The sequence below is a fragment of the Pezoporus occidentalis genome, unplaced genomic scaffold (genome assembly GCF_034315485.1).
Source record: "Pezoporus occidentalis ecotype Australia unplaced genomic scaffold, CSIRO_AGI_Poc_V1 ctg81, whole genome shotgun sequence".
NCBI classification, from domain to species: domain Eukaryota; kingdom Metazoa; phylum Chordata; class Aves; order Psittaciformes; family Psittacidae; genus Pezoporus; species Pezoporus occidentalis.
The window spans coordinates 8,123,794-8,143,975 of record NW_026916170.1 but is presented as its reverse complement, the minus strand read 5'-3'; the positions used below and the strand labels follow the sequence as shown (position 1 = coordinate 8,143,975).

Here is a 20,182-nt window from a genome sequence, read left to right as displayed (position 1 = left end):
AAGTGGTTGTTATATTAACCTCCTTGTTTTCTTGGTTTTGTTTTGGTGCAGGTGGAAGAGGGATGGTGGGAAGGTATACTCAATGGAAAGACTGGAATGTTTCCTTCCAACTTCATTAAAGAGCTGTCTGATTCTGAAGATGCTGGAATAGAAGAGCAAGTAAAACCGAGTAAGGAAAAAATATTGCTGTCCTGTATGTATGGCTGTGTCTTTGCCCCGTAATGTGTTGATAGGGTAGCATATTCTTCTCTCTCGCTTGAAAGTGGTTTTGAATGCCATGTTCTTAATTTCTGCTGTGAAGGGGTCAGGTGATGATAAGCGTGTACTTGCAATGCTACCTGTGTTGTAGTATAGGCAATGCTCTGTTAGCTGTGTTAAGAATTGCCAAGCTGCAGCAGACCAAGAAGAGAGAAGGCAATGATGATTTGCATTTCAAAATGAATTGCAAGATTTCTTTTTTCTTTAGATGTGGAAACTGAGCAAAGTAACCAAACATCTACATAATGGCTGTGCTTATTTAAATGAGGGATTAAAGTGCCATGCCTTCTGTAATGACTCCAGTAGATTTAAGGATTCATAATTATTGGTGTGGGACATGCGGCACTTTTTCCCTCCAGGTGCTGAGCATGTTACTATTACCTCCGTCACTCACTGCCCCAGCAGCCAAAGGGAAAAAGGCCAGAACTGGGACATGGACTTTGTTCTCTCACTTACAGTGGGCCAGTACTGCTGCAGGTGAAAAGCATGTTTGGTAACTAAGTTTACAATAATATAAGCATGGTAGTAGGTTGTCATATATATAGCTTTCCTTGGAGAATAACCTGAACCAAAAGTATGCTTTTATATGAACTGGACACTTGTCTTTATGTTTTTTCTGTTCTTCAAACAGATATTCTATTTCTTAATCTGTGGTCAGTTCTTTAGTGAAAAGAAAAAAAGTCAATTGTATTTCCATATTTCAGGCTAACTCCACCATATCTGCCAAGATCTTCCTGTTTTCAGCACTGCTATGTAGCACTGCTACAATGTTATTCATTGCTATGTAGTAGTATTCTGAATCTCTGAACAAGAAAAAGCAAAAGGACTCCCGAGGTCTTTGTAAGCTTATTTCAGCTGAAATGTACCACAGCCTTTATAGCTCGCTCTGTCAGTAAGAGGTAGAAAATTATAATACTTCTTCCTTTTTCTCCATTTTTCCATTTAAGGCATATTTATCATCTTTATTCCATCCCACAGAAATAAGATCCTAAAAAACTTGACTTCTGCAATAATGAAAAAATTTCATACTGTTTTAGTAATGGAGTACCTATTCATGTGTAGTGCACTGGTGACCTAGTCTTGTGGTCAGTGCTGCTGAAGATATTTAGAGGTGACATTCCTTCAGACTGGTATGAAAATATTTTAAAGGAAGTTGACAATTTTAGCGTGATAAGGAAAAAGGAAGGGCGTTAAGTGATGTTACACATTTGGGTGAAATTGGAAACTGCTTTCTATAACCTGTATATGCTATCATGTATTTTTTTCATTATAAACACAGTGAATCTTGGAAGAACTAATTATATAGATGTAGATTCAGCTCTGGATTCTGTAGTGTTTTGTACTTTATAAATGAACAAGGTAAGTGATACTGTTCAGGATGGAATACCCCAATTTTATTGGTAGGAATGAATGAATATTCCTTCCCTAGGTAATTTGGTAATATTTACTTTATAATAAACATCCTAAAAGTATCTTTTAATAAAACCACATAATTGAGTGTGTGAAAGCAGTCCCAAAGCACTACCTTGTATAGTTGAGATCCATAAAGGCACATGCTTAGTTCAAACTCAGTTTTGTGTGCTGGTTCTGACTGTCAGTGGAACCCCAAAGCTGTGATAACTTGTATTGAGAAAATATCAGTAACACAGATAATGGTTTTGTCCCTTTAACTAAATCGAAGGTAACTATATAAGAAAGATTGTTTTTCCTTTTTCTCATAGGAAATTCAGCTCTTTTGAGGTGCTTTGTGGCTAGCCAAGATGATGTGTTATTAGAAGCTATTTTTAAAATATCAAAATACCTATAAAACATATGAACACTGTAAACCTCCTCACAGAGAGACAGAGATTCAAAGAATGTTGAGATTCTCATGTGGGGTTTAATGCTTTTTTTTTTATTTTTCTTCAAGTAAAACCATCAATTTAAGAACTTCATTCCCTTAGCAGAATTATGGGAAATATGCTTCTTTCTATATTCTTTATGTAATTATTACAGGTGTTACTCCAACACATGGGGCTTTATAAGGCTCTGTTCAGGTACACTGATTATATGGATTTGAGAATAAAGAGACTGCAAGAATTTCAGCAAGTTTATACAGTTGACTAGGAATGATTATCTTATTCCAGATAGCTACACTTAGTCTTAAAACACAGAAAATAAAACCCAATTAAGTAAATCCTGGAAGATTTGGACATCAAGCTAGCGTTACTGTTGAAATGCTCTGGGAAGTATCTCAACTGGGTATTTACATTAATGCCTCCAGATCAACTCCTTCTTCTGTGGATGTCAAGACATGACAGCACTTCATATCAGAAATAACTCATTTTTGTTTCTCTGGAAATTTTGTTTGAATATTTCTGTATCACAGGATTTTTTTGTAAGGCAGAAACGTGGTGTAAAATGTTAGATTATTAAATTAGCTCTCAGGTATGAGGGGCTGTACCTGCACATTGAAACTTAGGCAGTCACTGAGGTTCTACACAGCATCTAGAGGGGCCTAGAGAGGGTTGGAGTATGGCTCTGTAGTCATGAGCAGCAACCTTAAATTCTTCAGCCCAGCCTGTGAAATGGATAAGGTAATACTTGGCAGGTTTACTGTGCGACTTGGCAAAGTAGCGCAGGATCTTTGGAGAAGGGCACTGAGCAAACACAAGAGTATTTTTTCATTGATAGTTAAATTTAGTGCTTTGGTTAAACATAGTTAAAATTAATCTTTCAATCACATTTTACTGACCCTCTCTAAAGAGAGCCTTTTTGGAGGGGCAAATGTAATTTTTGTTGAACTCAAAGTGGAAGAACTACAGAAGAGAAAAATGGTATCTTTTGACTTTTTATGAATAAGATTAATAAAAATGCATATTTTTCTGGCCTTCTGTTATGACCTACACAGGCCCGAAAGGGAGCAAGGTGCTGTCTGATTTGATTGGGTTTATTGTGTCCATGTATCTTTCATGGCAGATCAGAGTAAATGCCGCAGAGGTGTTGTTTTTTTGCTATGCACTGCCATAGTGTAATGTCAAAAGTTTCTTCAGAACAAAAAGCCCCTTTCTTGAAAATGTTTGGGGTTAGTTTTGGTGGTGCCTAAGTATTTCTGAATATTGACAGTGGGACTTTACTCAGCCGATAACTTTAAAGGGTTGGGAACCTGTGCTTCTCAGATGGTGGGCGCTCAACAGATTGGAAAGTGAGACCTTTAAAAGACCAAAAGATTGTGAGTTTGGGGCTTTGTTTGTTTGTTTTTAAAATATTTGCCCCAAGTGTAAGGTGACTGCCAAATTTTTTGTCTTCAAAGGCACATTTCAGAATGTAAGTATGGACAGGATCAGATACCCTTAGAGTCAACAACAGTTCTTTGTTCTTTAAAGCATCCTCTTAAATTAAAACATTGCTTTTCTTTGACCTACTGTTACAACATGTTAATGAAGTGTACATTATCATTTTATTACTCTGTTGAATAGATGCCTAAATTATAAGATTATTTTCTAGATTTCTCAGATACATTTTAGTTTTAAGAGTATTCTAATACCACATCCTGTTATTACAGCCTGTCAAGAAGCAAAGAGTTGTCAGGTAGTCAAATAAACCATATGAGAGAAATCACAGGCAATTAAGGAGATGATTTCAAAAACATTTTAGTATGTTCATGGCAATGTCATGACGGTATTTAAGGGTGGCCCTTTATGTCTTGGTGCTCTTTTATGTGTCTGTTTAGGAAATGCTAGGCCGTATGGTATGTATCAACTATTTTTAGAACCTGTCAGTGATGGCCACAGAGAAGTCATGACTACTGGAGTTAGAACTGATGATAGACTCATCAGCTAATGGTTTAGTCAGGCAACCTCCTGTATTTTGAGTTTTTAAAACTTCAGATGTCTATTAATGTTTCTCTCGCTCTTCTTAATGTCATGAAGCTTGACATACTTTCCTCTTAGCTGTATCTTAATTGTGTTTGGCTGTTGTAAAGCATTTTTTAGTGGTATTTTGTAAAAACAAAGGTGGAAAGATGGATTTGCGACTTTGCGTCCTCATTCTAAAAAATAAGGCAAGGAAAAACTTCGGTTGTTAATTCAGCTGCAAGAACAAAGAAACAGCTTTTTACAATACACAAATGAGTGTATCATAATTTTTTTTTTTTTTTCATTTTTTTTTATTTTTTGAAAGTCCAACAGAATGTTATGCAGGTACCAAAATGGGTGGTATCTGTGTTGGGACAATTCATATGTACTGGCTATTCTGCCATAAAATTTTACTGAAGACATTAATTTTTATTATAGTATACATAGGTAAGATTGGCAACAAGCTGACATTGGCGTATTCTTAGGCTTGCCTGGGTACCTCAAGTTTTAAAAAACCCAAACCCGATACACAAAACTGCTGCTCATGCCTTTGCCTTCACTTGAATTGCATATCATAAATGTTAGAGCATGAGTTACATTGTTATCAGAGGAAAAAAACTAAGAAGTTAATGGTCTTGATAATAAAAATGATATCTTAAAGATTTGAGGTGAGAAGTACATTTTGTTTGCTTTTTTTTGTTGTTCTTGTTGTTGTTTTTCAATTTACTATTTTGGTTTTGTTAAGGTGTACCAAGTCAAACACCTGATTAAGCTATTCGCTGAAAAACTGATTTATTCAGGATTTAGTGTCCTATCCTTCAACTAAGTATTGTTTAAGACCAGTTCCCCTGTCCAAAACACTTCTAATAAGTCATCTTGGAAAGATGCAGTCTTTCTGATGCTCACAGGATCCTTGTATGTTAAAGAAATGTGAGTATTTCATTGCCCTGTTTAGATGTCAGCTGTGCTTGTTCAAGTGCACTACATCTGCATCAGGAGTGTTGAGTCACTGTGAGTGCATCATTGCAGCAATGATTTTTTTCAGGCTTCTCCTTCACTCTGTAAGCAGTCTGAGTAAGACAATTTCATTTGCAAGTCTCATAACCTGATGGACAACAGACAAAACCTAAGAAAAATGCATTCTGTTGGACATTGCATAAAACAGCTTTAGCAAAATCATGAGTTTCTTTTATCTGACATACATGTAGTAAGAATATTTTAACTTCATGTACAATCAGATATTTTTGTTAATATTCTCGTTGTTTTGCTAATGAGGCTTTAAAAATGTTAGTGACTGAAAATACAGATTAAAACCTCTTCCTTTCCCTTCTTTTTACCATCATTCGATCTCTCCACCCCCACCCTGCCCCTTCTCCTTTTTTTTTTTTTTTTGTCTTCTCTTGCTTGCTGTCAGGAAAATCTGCCTTTCAAGGGACAATTCTGTACAGAGTGGCACCGGCAAAGATTGACAGCTACAGACGTTATAACAGTGAGTGTTTCAAAATCAACAAGCAATGGCTTTAGTCCTCTGTACTTGTTTGATTTATTTACACTTGTAAAAAAATGTGCCACTGCTACTCACTTATGGCTACTCTACATGCATATATCTGTCTGTAAGCTAAAGTCAGTTTGCTGCTGATGAGCTGCCTTAATGCAATGAGAATGCACCCGTTCCTTCTGTGCATGTGTATGTTATATGTCCATATAATATGTGTAAGCCCACAGTTAATTATGAATTAAGTTGATGTTTGGATCTCAGCTGTGGATTGACATTAAGACCATTTAGTCCCATCATTTTTGCCATCTGAAACATGGAGTCTGTAGATTAAAAACCACAAATCTTTGAATTAAAAGTCCTTCTGCTCTAAAAATAAAGACCCCATTGCAGTTGCTGTTCATAAAATATGCTTCACTTTGCTTAAAGAACATTGTGGGTATTGTTTTGTTAGGGGTGGTTTGGTTGATGTTATTTTGGTGGGTTTATTTAGTTTTGTGTTGTTTTGTTGGGTTTTGGTTTTGATTTTAATTTATTGCATGCTCTTCATTTGGCATTCTGATTTTGACAGCTATTACTCACAGCATTTTGGCTGATACATTTTTTTCTGCCAAGGAGGGAAAAAGTTATAAAGCTACTTTCATTTCATGGTCGGGTTTTTGCCTTTTGCATTTTGGAAGCAGGGAACATGCTGCTTTTTGTATGCTTTTACTACTGACTTAATACAGAAGTAGACAGGATGGTTGTGTAAGTTGAAAGACAGACAAAGCAAGGAAGACAGAAATCTGTCTTACCACCTGCTTCCTCATTGAGGAATGTAGCAGAAAAAGATCCTACTGAGTCATATTCAGTGTGACTAAATACAAAGTGTTCAGTCCTGTCCTCTGGTGAACAGGATGTTGTGCTAACTTTGGCATCTGCTTTCATCCCAGAGAGCTTTCTCCTGAGAAGATCCAAGCTGTGCTGCCCTTCTTCCTCCTTTCTGGGTGGGCATGTTTGCTGTCCTACCTCTGAGGACTTCTGTCTTATGCATGTTCACAGCAAAGGATGAAGCAGTTGAAGTAGTAGTTTTTATTCTGATAATTGCATTTACACGTTTTTTTTAAAAAAAAAACAAACCTCAAGCTGATTTTTAAAATAGAAATCTGTGTGAATGTGTGCAGCTCTGAGTATTTCCTCATTGAGAATTATCTCCCAGATTCTTCTCCTTTCTGCAGCTCTTCTCAAGCATCCAACCAAGCTCTTGCTCTGCCTGGAGCAAACCATGTGACTGGTGGTCTTCACATTATTCTGCTGCTTCTCCCCTTATAGACTTCATGACTGCTTATGCATCACTCAAATTACATGCTTCTTGTAGAGTTTCTGGACCATCATGTCCTCAAATCCACCTAATCCGATGAGCGTAATAAGTATTTATGAAGTAAATCTCCAGGATGCTTGACTTCTGGTTTCAGGATCTAGCTTCAAATCAGATGTAAGGTCTGCCTGTGGAACCTTTAATTTCACATTAAACTTGATGGGCAGTGTTGCCCTAACATTACTTAAAAATTTTCCAGAAACCTGGTCTCCATGTCCAGCCCATTTTTCATTAAGAGTTAAATGGCTTTTTCCCCTTTTCTCCAGTCATTTTGGGTGAGCCTAAGTGAAGTCAGGAAGGATTCTGTTACCTTTAAGTTGTGCTAGAGCTCTGCATTTAGTTCTCCTTGTTAATAATACTGGCATGTGGTTGTGCCATGTCACATAAAATAGATTTTATCAAACTAATTTCATAGAGTACAGGATTGGATGGGTATCTACCTGTATGCTTGATAACAAGCTGCAAGAAAACAACTTAAGCCACAGTAGATAGTTGCATGTTTCTCTGAGCAAACCACCCATGTAAACTTTTTTTTTTAAAGCTGACAAATGCTGTTTTAATACTATCTCCCTTGGCATTTGGTTGAGATTTGCGTATTTTTTCATGCTGCAAAGGTATTTTGCTTTCCCTGTAAAACTACATCTCAGGAGGCTACGTGTTCAGCTACATTTGTGCTTATTTGTTGCTTACTGGGTTGGAACTAGGACTGAACTGGGTGGTATGCAAAATCAGGTCACCAGGGAAAGTTTTAAATAAAATGAAGGTTGGCATTGTTGATACTATCAGAGATGTTATCTTCTAAACTAACATACAAAAATGGGGGTTCGTTATTCTTCCTGTTCCATCTATTGGCAGCTGACTTCCTGCATCCTCATGTTCTTCCCAGGCAGGCCTACTAAAGGTGTGGCCAGCTACTTCCATTTTATATCTGATCTGTAGTCCTTATTTTTAGACAAATAACCATGTGCTTAGGACTCCAATGAAAATAGTTTGGAGACATTCCACTGAATTGTTTTCGCATAGGGATGTCTGTTTAGAGCAACCCACAGCTGCTCTAATTTCAGCTTTCTGGTTTCTTCATAAATCAAGCTCCAGTCAGTTCATAGCTTTAGATTAGTTATGCTCAAAGGGTGCTTGGATTCACCTGTATCACATTGCATGTAGCATTGCTCAATTTTTGTAGCAAGCTTAGAGCTTTTCCTTTACAAACATATGCTTAGTGCTAAATAATTTTGTTTTGAAAGCCATTTTCAGCTGCTGTCTTTAAAAGACATTCTCTTACTTAACCAAGGCCTGTGATAGCTAAATGCTGTTGAATTAGTGTAGCTGCTTCTAGAGATACCTTCCACTGAAATATGCAAGACTGTCTCCTGCATAAACACTCAGCCTTGCCTTCATACACTGACATGGCTTTTTCGGTCATTAGATCTGCCAGGCTCCGCTCAGTGATAATTCCAACTCCTCTGGCATTCTGCTCATCCACTTGCTGTCACAAAATCTTTGCTACTGCATATGCTGTAGCAAACAAAAAGCTAGTAACTTGTCGTTTATTGATCACAGCCTTCTCTTTTCTCATCCTGCAACTTTCCTGTACCTCCACAAAAAAAGTGCTTCTTGGATTTCTAATATTTTTATTTTTACTGGTTTAATCTCTCTTTCTTCCTCCACTTTCTTCAAAGATGCTATAACTGAGGATCAGGGCATATAAAATGCTTGATTTGACAAATATTTGCCTCTCCTTATATGTGGATCCACAATGCTGTCAGTAATAGATATTAGATATAATGGAAGAAGATGAGACAGGAGCGTTGAAACAGAAATATTCGTGAGTAACCTTAATTGTGTCTTGTATTGTTTCACGACCCTTTTTTTTTTTTCCTTTGTTTTTAACCCTCTCCCTAATCCTTGAGGAACTATGGCTGGACAGAGTTCCAAGAAATCAATATGATTGATGTATTTATGACATTACTAACCTCATTTAAGAGTGACTGAATGTGAGTGAAGTGAGAAAAACAAATGTGGATGTTTAAGAGTTCTGAAGACGGGACAGTTGCAATTTTTTTTATTTCATGTGAACTTCATGTAACTTGCTTACAAAGAAGCATGTCTATTAAATACACAGCTGCTACAATGAAAAATTAACATTTGAGAAAGAACAATGCTAAAATTAGGTGAGGGGAATTTTTATGATTAAAATAAGCATCCTGTTTTCTGAAGAACGGATGTACAAATGGCAAGGGGTTGGGGGTGGTGGCTGGAAGAATTACGTGGAGTGGGGTGAAACACGTTACATCATTCCATTGATTTGGACTCCAGTTACCAAGTGGTTTTCCGTGAGTCTCACCAAAGACCTGTTTTATGTGAGTAGCAGGTAAAGAATCCTTTTGGTTGCTTACCCATCCTTTCATACGTAGTAATCTGTTCCTGTGCTTGGTGAGAACAAGGGTGGTGAAAAATAGTTCCAAAATGAAGATGACAGTGGTACAGTTGTAGAGCTCCTGGATGAATATTTGTTTCTATTTGCTCTCACAGTATTCGGGGAAATGGCTGGGGATCAGGTGAAGCCACCAATTTCAGTATTGATGGCTCTGTGTTCATGCTGTAGGGGATGCTTGTGCTGTGTTGCCCTGCATGCATGCTGCTGTGTGGTGCTGGATACTGCTCCCCTTTTCCCTGCATGATTTCTTGTGCATACATAAAAATCTTGGGGCTGTTTCTTATGTGGCAAGAACTGTTGTGCTGAGTAAAACGAACATGTTGAAAGGAAATGACAAAATGTTTAGATTACGTGGTTACATTTCTTCAAGGAATAAAACTGAGAATAATAAATAATGACTAATATTGAAATAGTCTGCCTCAGCCATTTGTACATGTATAACCACTCTTGGTAAAGAAGCATAAATTTGTTTTCTGAAAGCATGAATTTATTAACCTTTAAACTATGAAGAATCAGCATGGCTTTGTTCTGCAGTAATATTCAAAAACAAACTTCCTTTTCTGGTTTTGATTTTTTTATGACACTGTGGAATGTTTTTGGGGATGGATTCAACAAAATACAGGATTTTGGTAAAAAGCAAGCTCAAGATAAACACTTGATAGGCTGTGGGTGTTGGTTTTGTCTTCACCAGTATGTGAGGAAAAGGAAAAAGGACAGTTCCTGTCCCATCTACTGCAATTACTATGTCTAATTTCACCTTCTTTGTCATTCAGATCAGTCATTCTGGTGTTCCACGATGTCATTCTCTAAATAGAAGGAAGGACATATTTCCTTTGCTTCCCTTGTGGAAAATCAACATAAGGAAAGGCAAAAAGACTTTCCTTAAAAGGAAAAAGTCCCAATAAGCTTCATTTACGCAGTTCTTTGTTCTATTAAACACAGTTGACAGTGTTTGTCTCTGGCTGCCAGGCCAAATCAAGAGGTCCTTTGCACTGTCTCAGGTGTGTGTCATTGAACAGCTGACCTTTGCATCACTTAAGCCTGAGAAATGCTTAGAGGACCAGAGCATAATTTGCTTATACATCGTCAGAGTGGTACGTCTTTTGCCCAGTGCCATAAATTGTCTGCAGAGAGAATAATCCAGAATAAAGAACAAAAATAGAATTACTAAATAACAGCTCAAAATAGAAAGTTCTGTAAACCTCACAATGTATTCCCTGGTTTTCCTGCCATTTTAAGCTCTTTAGAAACAATTTATTTCCTGCTTTGAATGGAGTTAATTTTATCACAACTGTTTATTTTTGTTTTAACAGCTTTAGTTTACACAGCTCTTTATCATCCCTAAATATTTTTCTGATTTATAATCTTGGTTTGATGCCAGTGCAGCTCTGGGCTGTTGGTGAATTAAGTCTATGTTGCAGGTCTCTTTCTAATCCCTGTTTGAGCTAATCTGTTTCGGTGCATTTCAGAATGTTGCTCTCAAAAGACCTGTAACTGGCATAGCAGGAGTGTGGTGTGTTTGAAATGTCTCAAGAAAACTAATCTGTGTTGTATACACATAGAGGAAAAAACTGTGTGTGAAGTGCGAAATTCCTTCAGACAGTGTGGTGAGCATTTATCTTCATGAATACTAAATTAGCTTGCTTTTGTAAGGAGCATGAAGCAACTGAGCATCTTAGAGCTCTGACTGTTTTAAAATAGCTGTGTGTCAGTACTTCCATATCTTGTCCCAGCCAAAAGTTGGGAATGGTCAGCTCCTGGGAATTTTAGTTTGTTTTTCCTTATTCTGCCCTTGTTCAGACTTCAAGGAGCTTACTATAAAAATGCAACCACTGCTCAGATTTGAGCTCTACCTTGTGGTGCTATAGATGATTCAGCAGCAATAAATCTAGGTAAAGAATGGTGCCTTTGATAATAAAGCCAGAAATGGAAAATGTTCCTTCCAAAAGAAATTTTAAGAATCTGAAAAATTTTCGTACTATTTATTGTGACCGGTGTGATAGCAGGCACGTTAGTGAGCACCTGGTTGATGTTATGTTCTTAGCTTGCTGGCTTTCCAAATGCTGACAGACTGATTCTAGAAAAGTTGATGTTAAAAAAAAAAACCACAAAAGCGAACAGCAAAACCAAGGCCTGAGTACTGTAGCTTTTATCCTATCCTGGTTATGTTTGAAGTGTTAAATAACTGGACTTAAAATAAAAGCAATATGTGCTCAGTGCTTCTGAGGATAGCTGTTTTCTGAGCTGCAGACCTTACCTTAGAGCTCAAGTTCATGGATCTGCCACAGCTGTTTCATACTGGGTGGGTGTACTGGGCAGCAGCAGCAGATCACTGTGCCAACTGATCAGGTTTTAATGCCCATTTAGCAACCTGACCTCCCTGCTAACTATAGCTTTTCTTGAAGAAAATTTTGTGTTTAAAATTCATAATCTCACAGTCTGAGTCACTCAGGTTCCTACCTAGTTCCCAGCTGTATCCTTGGGCTTTTAGGGAAACTATCCAACCAGCTCTGTTCTCCTATTAAGCTGTTTGCAGTGTTGGCAAAAAAAGGCCATGAAAAGCTGAAGGGGGTAAAAAAGAAAACAACAAACAAAACAAAGGAGGTGGTTGGAAGAGAGACATTTTTCTGCTTCAGCTGTCATTTTTCTGACTTCAGCTGTCAGCCATCCCTTCCTTGTGTAGGCAGGCCTAGGGACTGTTTTGTAGTGCATTATTGTTTATTAATACAGATCTTAATTTTATCTAATTTGTTCTTAGTTTCCACTGTGTGTAGTCCTCCTCTTCTGTCACCTTTGCTTCTTGCCCTCAGCCATGAAATGATTAGAGCAGGAGCAGACTAGCTCTTGGAAAAGCTAGAGCTTTTACTCTTACTTACCTATTTAAGTCCAGAGGTCTCCTCAGTTTGTGTCAGTCAAAAAGTGATAAATTATGTCATTTTTCCAGTTGACAGGAAGAATTCTTCTAAGTTTGAAAGGGCTTTGTAAGGCTGGCCTCTGTATCCAGCCATTCAAAAGCAGTTTAATTTGGACAGGCATCACTTCAGTCCATTCTGTTCTAATTAAAAAGTAATTAAAAAAAAAAAGAAAAAGCAGTAGTTATATCCTATGTTGCTTTCATTATGAGGGTTGTGTGCTGAGGCTAAGCTCTGTGGCAGCATAGAGACAAATTACTTTTGGATTATATCAAGCACAGATGGGTGATGCTAGGGAAATCCGTTGTAAGCCTGAGGTTGGGTTTCTGATACAAGGTGTGATGTTTCATCACAGAAGAATGGTCATAAAAGATGAAGATGCAATAATGAAAAACAAGTGATGACGCAGAAACAAAAGCCTAATTCTCAATGAAGCCCCTTGAGGTTTCTGAGCTGCTTTCATGAAGGCTTCAAAGATCTGGAAGTCCATGTGAGAACTCATGCATAATTCCGATAATTAACTTCCATCTACTAGCCAAGGTCTAGGTCCTCTTCTCCCACAATTAGTGATGCAGAAAATCTTATTTTAATTCCTTGTTTTAAAGATTGTCTTTCTGTTCATTTCATGAAGAGGCTAAGAGCAGTCATGGACTCTTATCAGTAAAAATCCAGTTACTTGTGGAGAAAGGTTTCTGCAGTGCCTTTTCCCTCCATCACAGAGTAGTTTGAGGAGATTTTGGCAAGGATGAAAGAAGGAACGTTTGCCAGAGGGTAATTTTCCCATCCCTTATCAAGATCTTTTGTTCAGCAAAGAAACGATGGTAATGATACTCAGATAGACTCCACAACTCGTTAAAGTTGTAAAGTAGGTATGCTTTTTATTCAGCGCTGAGATGCACGGGGATAATTCCTCAAAGTCATGGAGCCTCAGTGTTGTTTCCCTCTACATTTATTCTCTAAAGTTATATATATTCATAAAGTTGCACAATATGCCTATACATATTCATGTCCAATCCCCGCTTCGTATTATAATGAGCTAGAAGGTCCTCTGCGCACACGCAGTGTCCCCTCTGGTCATGAGCAGGGGTTTTCAAGATGAAGTAAACAAGTCTTCCTCCTGTGGGTAGGGGTCTTCAAGATGAAGTAAATGAGTCTTCCTCTTCCTGAACTTTTCACCTGTTAGTCTCCACGTATGGCCTTAGGGTTTGGTCAGTGTCCCAGCCATAAACCATCTGCTTCTCCCCCTTATCAGTAGATTCTTCTTTTCCTTATCAATAGCTTCTTATCAATAGAATCAGGTGTCTGCTTTTCCTTGTCAATAGAACCAGGTGTCTTTGTTCTGCTTAGTAGGCATTTACAACAGACAATACTTTTGTTTAAGCAATCGAATTCCTCTAACCCTCTTGTACAACCCCCCTCTACATTGGTCAACCCTCTGCATCAGTAACTGTGATTTGAGTTCTAGGTGTGGATGTTTTAAACTGAGAAATATTATTAGTAAGTCCATATAGTTGATTGGTGACCATTCTCTTTGCATTTAGAAGTAGTAAACAAAATTGGTTCTAATGTCTGTCTTGGCCAGGGCCCTAGTAACTGGTATTTTGCAAAGCTGGGGAGGTCCAGTTTTCTAGAACTTGCAGCTTCTTCTGTTACTGCCTAAGTCACAACAAGGTGTAGGAATAAGAAAGAGGCAGTGCCTTTGCTGTGTTGCCTGAAGAGATTTATACCTTCTTGGCTTACTTTATTTACTTTGAGTGCCTCTGCACTGTGGAATGGCTTGACTACAGTTAATCACTCTCCTGCTGCCATCCACAGCACAGATGAGGGTTGCACTGCATGCTTGAATTTCCTAATTATTGTTCTCATGAGGTCTGGAAAAGAAGCAACACACAGAATTTACTTCACTGCTGGTAGGAATACTACCGTTCTAACTACCATAATAAATAAGTGAAACCAGATTTGAAGTTTCTTCTCATGGCCCTTCTTGGAAAAATAAAAAGGCCAAGTAAAGAGATCAAGATCACTATGTTACTTATGTTCAATAGGTAGATGTGGCAGCCACTGAGGAGGACAGAGTAAGCATTTTCATTAGTCTTTAGTCGTTTTGTTTGTTTCTGATTGGGAACTTTCTCTAATTCCAGTCTTACACTCATGTTTCAGATACAGAAGATCTGAGAGCAGCATATAATGACTTTTCTGCTTAACAGTTTTGCTAAATATCCTGGCTTGATACATAATTCCTGATTTCATTTCTTAGCAGCGCTCTGGTTTTGAAACCAATTTAACAGATGACCCGTTTGATTCCTAGATCTTGAAGTTGTGCCTGTAGGCCTTAGGATTACGTTGGTTTCTATGGTTCGTTGGAGAAGCTTAAAATAGCCCTTGAAGAAGCTGCTATCTTTTACTGGGTAATCATGTTTCTAAACAATTAATTGCTGCTCACCAGAAAGGCAGAAAGTTTTTGGATGGAGACTGTTAAAACCAAAGGTATCACTTGAGTCAGGGAGGCAAAAGCAAAGGACTCAACTGTTAATATTAAAATTTTATCCATAAAGATTTTCATTGATTTCAAAATACTTTTTCTTCAGTTTAATTGCTCTGCTTGGTTTTGCAGGGTTGTTCTAGTGTAGGCTGGAAATTATATTCAGGTGCTTTCAGCTCAGGAATAGTTTCATTCTGTTTCTGTTGCTACATCAGAATTTTACATCAGAGAATTGTAAAAACTGAGGCATTATGAAGATTTTCTAAAACTTCCCGCATGCTCCTTAAGCTGCAGGCCTTATAGGGATCCAGTAGACTTTGTCCATCTTAGTATCATTCCTTTTGTCAGAAATACAGAAATTTTTTGGGTAACATTACTTTGTTTAACAAAGGGACAAGACAAAGAGATTTGTATAAAATCTCTATTTTAGGTGTCTAGATTTTAAATAAGAATTTTCTATGCTAGCAGCCTTTTCTGATGAAAATTCATTGCTATAATTTGTGGATCTGATATAAAAATAGTTCAGAAGATAAGCTGCTTTGAGATTTTTCTTTCTTTGACTTGTAAGATCCACAAATGCTTATGAGGGCAATGTGAGGATTTGAGTTTGCTATTACTAGCTAGAATTAGTGCTGTAGTAACAGCAATTGCTGTGGGTTTCCTGGAAACGTAATTAAGTCAATATGTAATCTAGGAAAGAAAACTTAAATGAACTAAGGGGCTGTTTCGTTTGAAGCAAACTTCAGTTGGTCACTTTTGCTGCCAGTGACTGTTTGGCCTAATTCTGCACCATTCTGTAAAATGGCTGAAGCATCACCATATTACATACTTGGCCTCTGCTATTCAAACAGCAGATATTTTCAGATAAGTGCAGATAAATTTTCCTATTCACTGTAAGAAGTAATGCAAAACAGAATGTCAGTTTTGATTTATTGTATTCCTAGAGGATAGTGTGCATGGGTGCTTATGAGGCTGTCTATGCTGCAGAGAGATTTAATTTTCAGCAGGGAACACATTATGCAGCTTATTTGATTGCAAATTTCTTTGACCAGCTTTCAGCTTTATATTTCTCAGGTAATGTAGCTTTAGATACTAATTCCATAATTGGTTTGATATGAGTCATGGATTTAAGGTACAGTGCACCTGGTCTGATTGCTTGTTGGCTTGAAGTGGCTTTATACAATAGCTGCTCTACAACTGAACTTAACTCTTTCATTTACTGAGTTCTCTTCCAAATAAATTTTGTCTGAGGAAGAAGGATTTTCTTGGTACTCAGAGAATGGCCATGAAGTTTTGATGCTGGAGGATGCATGTTTTGTGGATTGGTGTAAGTTCTAAGTGGTACACCAATGGCATGAAATTAAGTTATATTTTAAACTCAAAAATGAGCACATGGCACAGAGAGCATCTTCTCTACCTCTTTATTCTGGTTTCATTTTTCTTTATAGAGGATGGTGGGAGGGAGAATCTTCCAGTCACAATCTGTTTTGAAAATAATGAGCTTCACACCTAAGATTCCTTCTTTCATCCCTCCATTTCATAGGCTTAAAAGATGCTGCGGGCTCTGAGAGTGATGGTGGTGACTCTTGCAGCACAAAATCAGAAGGAGCCAATGGAGGCACGACAATCCAACCCAAAAAGGTCAAGGGTGTTGGCTTTGGAGATATCTTCAAAGACAAACCTATAAAGCTACGACCAAGGTCAATAGAAGTTGAAAATGACTTTCTCCCAGTAGATAAGGTACGTGTCATTTCTTAAATTTCTCTCAGTGTTTTAGTTTTCATCCTGAAGTTTCGAACCTTGCACTGGCCAAAACTTGACACTTTATGGTCGTGATTTCCTAATCTTTCTGTGGGCAGGATTCTGCTTGCTTTTTTTTTTTTTTTTTTTCTTGCCACATACCAGCAAGTGAATTCCAGTGAGGTTAACTGCCTGCAAGAACTGTTACTTTGCTTGGAGATCTACTCCTCTGTTCATATCTCCATCTGTTTAATTGGCCTTTTTTCCTTAGAAAATATTACTTTAGAGAACAGGACTGGAGAGGCTTTTCACGTTTTCAGTCACTCACGTTATGGTAAAAAAAAAAATAATTGCTAATTCTCATCGAAACTAAGAGGGAGATACTGTCAGTGTGCTTAAAAAAAACAAAAGCAGCTTTGGCAAATACCAAAATACCTCAGCTTAGTACTGTACTTGTTGATTTAAAGGATGCTTTCAAAATTACCTACCTTTGTTTAAAGGAGTTAGTAAAAGATAAAGTATATTTTGTCTAGGTTTGTTCTACGTGACATAAGAAGAAAGTCTTGAGATTAACAACTGGGGAAAAGAATAACATTCTGCCAAGTTGAAGCAGACCATCTCTATTCTTTGTCCCAAAGCCTCCAAACCCTATCATTAAGTATGTTAGAAATGGAGACTAGAAAGCCAAATGAGACGTTTCTAATAAACTGGAGGAGGTAAACTTGAAAAAAAAAAGGGGGGGGGATTGATAACTCTAAGGTATGTTCATTAGGGAAACAAACAGAAAAGTGTATTGTTTCCTAAGGAAGTACCAACTAAAGAAAAATGTGTAAAATCATTTGTTTAAGTGAACAGTTAGATTTTCATAGGGTTACTGATACACTGAGCATTAGGAGGCTTCTTCAAACTGGAATTCTGCTAAGGGCGTTGTTATGTGATGCCTTTTCTTTGTCTCCACAATGATTTTAAGGCACTTTTGGGCAGCTGCTCCCTGGTGTGGCAGCTTCTTGCCTTTTGTGTTGCATTTGTTTAGTTGTCTGTAGAACCAGGCACTACAGAATTACATATTTAGGCCCACACGGCTTTTGCTTTTTAACCTAGATCATTTCAGTGACCTGGCACAGCACCTTCCTGCACATCCACCCTGAATCTTGGTGGAAAAGGAGGAGGGGAGATCCTGCAGAGGCATGGTGGGAACTTCTTAAGTTAGTTATGTTGAGGGACATTTGCTTAGTATCTTGCAGGAGATGACAATTTACATTCTCTAGAAGGAGGATAATGAAAAGCTGGGATAATCTAATAAAGGAAAAACCTAGATTGTATTACTCCTTGACTCTTGCTGACTTCTTCAAAACCTGCATAGTACCTTCCTTGCCTCTTGTTTCTGGGTAGGCTTATTAACTCAAGTGTGGAACTTTGTTACTGTGCAGGAACAGGCGCATATGAGCTGTATTCCAGTGGTACGTCATCAAAGAAGCCCTCCCCAGGATACAAAACAGGGACAGGTCAGGCCTTGGTCGTGTTCACTGAATGGTAGATAATGAACCTTCCTCCTGCCAGATTCGGGGAATGGGGTACAAAGCAGTGTAGTTAGCATTGCATGGAGCTATCATGGTGTGTTTCTGCAGCACAGTTTATTTGTGACCCTGACAACCTGCCAGTATTAAGGTGAGATTGGGCTTTAGGGAAGTTTTGTAAGTATGATAAAAAATAATTTTACCAGAACATGAACTTGTTTAATAAATGGGTTATTTTTATTTTTGTTAACACCATTTCAGAGGATGTTTGTTTTTACAGTTTGATGGCTACCTGCGATCTTGTATTTACAAGTCTGTCTTTGCCAGGCATGTGTAAGGAAAATTGCTTTGTATATGGGAAGCACCTGATAGCAGGCAGACTTCAACTCATGCGTGGCTGTGCTTAAACGTCTTTTTATAACTGGTGTGTAACGTAAGCGTTCACTTGTAAGGTGATGTATATGTAGGCACTGACCAGAATTCAAGCATTGCACAAAATTCAGTTCTCTTGAGTCTGATAGAGGAAAATTACAATTTACAAAGTATAAGGCCCTTCCACATGAAGGATTTCTTGTGTCTGCAGGTTTACAATAACTGTATCCATCGCTACAGTAGTGTTTGTAAGTGGGAACTAATTAAAATAAACTATGTATCCCTTGAACCTTGGAGACCCTTGTTTCAATATGAAGTGTTTGCAAAGTGCTGATAAAGTGGCCTTCATTTCGTGATGGGAAGTCCTACTCCACTTTATAGTAATGGCAAGTCTAAACTTTTTCACTAAGAACAAAATATTTGTGCAGTATAAGTCAATGGTTTTGCTACTCAGCCAAAAATTGAATACAGAATTTTCAAAAACCTTCTAGAATTTTCCATCTTACCCACAGACTATGTCTTCAGATTTTTACTGAAGTTGGCATGGTTACTAGTAAATAATGGCTTCATTTTTGTAAACAAAATTCATTATTTGTGTTTCAATGTGGAGATAACTAAAGGGAGCACTTCTTTGCTGTTGTTGCTTTTTCCCTGTCTAGGGTCAGGATGGTTAACCTTTGAGCAGTACCATTCAGAGGCTTTCAGCTCTGTGGCCTTTTCCTATTCACAGCACCAAGACATGACTCATTGACACAACATTCATTTACAATGGCAGAACATTAATGTTCCCAGATACTTCTCTCCTGCCTGCAAGAAATTTTTCCCTCATCGTTGCCATTTTTCCATTTAATGCTGTCTGAGAGAGAGGATCCTGCATTAACTTTGCTATTCCAAGCAAGGTCATACTTAGTTTGAGAGCTCTGTGTACTGGATCAGAAGTGTTGCAATATATTACGCAGAGTGCCAAACGGGTACAGATTTTTCTCAATGTATTTTTTAAAGGGATCTTTGCCCTGATACGTGCCTTTCTCCTTTACAAGTAGCCTCAGGTTTTCAATAGCTTGTAATCTTTTGAAGAGGCAGAATTCTCTCTGAATTTTGGAGACCCTAAAACTTGCTTCTTCTTCATACAGTTATTGATTTAAACATTTGTCGTGGTTTAAACCCGGTCAGGTAATTCGTTCGCTCACTTTCCCCCCTTTCTTGCCCTCCCCCTGCTCTCAGAGGGATGGAGAGGAGAATCGAAAAGAATGCAACTCCCACAGGTTGAGATAAGAACAGTTTAGTAACTAAGGTATAACACAAATCACTACTGCTACCACCAATGATAATAATGATAAAGGAAATAACAAGGGAAGAGAATACATCATCTCACCACCAGCCAACCGATAACTCGCCCCCCCCAGGCCCAACCAAGCTCCGACCGATACCTCCTCCAACCCTGCAGTCCCCCAGCCCTTCCGGCTAACTCCCAGTTACACCCTGGGCATGACGTGCTGTGGTATGGAATACCTCTTTGGTCAGTTTGGGTCAGGTGTCCTGTCTCTGCTTCCTCCTGGCTTCCCCTCCTCCCTGGCAGAGCATGAGGCTCACAAAGTCCTTGGCCAAACCAAAACATCGCTTGTTATCAGCTCTGTTCCCAAGCTGAAAGTCAAAACACTGCACTGCACCAGCTACCAAGAAGGAGAAAAATGACTGCTACTGCTGAACCCAGGACATTACTCTAATAATTCTGTTGCTTTTTTGATTTAAAATATTTTCTAACTATTGTTTTTT

The 20,182-nt window shown here is 38.1% G+C and overlaps 1 protein-coding gene across 11 annotated transcripts in view; it reads left to right on the top strand.

Annotated features, from left to right (window-relative positions):
- Nucleotides 1-20,182, top strand: part of SH3KBP1 (SH3 domain containing kinase binding protein 1) — a 237,018-nt gene that overhangs the window by 133,260 nt on the left and 83,576 nt on the right. For 8 of the 11 annotated variants that reach the window (XM_062603814.1, XM_062603813.1, XM_062603812.1 and 5 more), the window contains 3 exons: nucleotides 52-169; nucleotides 5,509-5,583; nucleotides 16,321-16,517. In XM_062603814.1, coding sequence (XP_062459798.1) covers nucleotides 52-169; nucleotides 5,509-5,583; nucleotides 16,321-16,517 — 390 coding nt within the window. Of the gene's footprint in view, nucleotides 1-49; nucleotides 170-617; nucleotides 736-5,508; nucleotides 5,584-16,320; nucleotides 16,518-20,182 lie in introns of those variants that run through there. The other 3 variants (XM_062603809.1, XM_062603811.1, XM_062603819.1) reach the window with 2 other exon arrangements.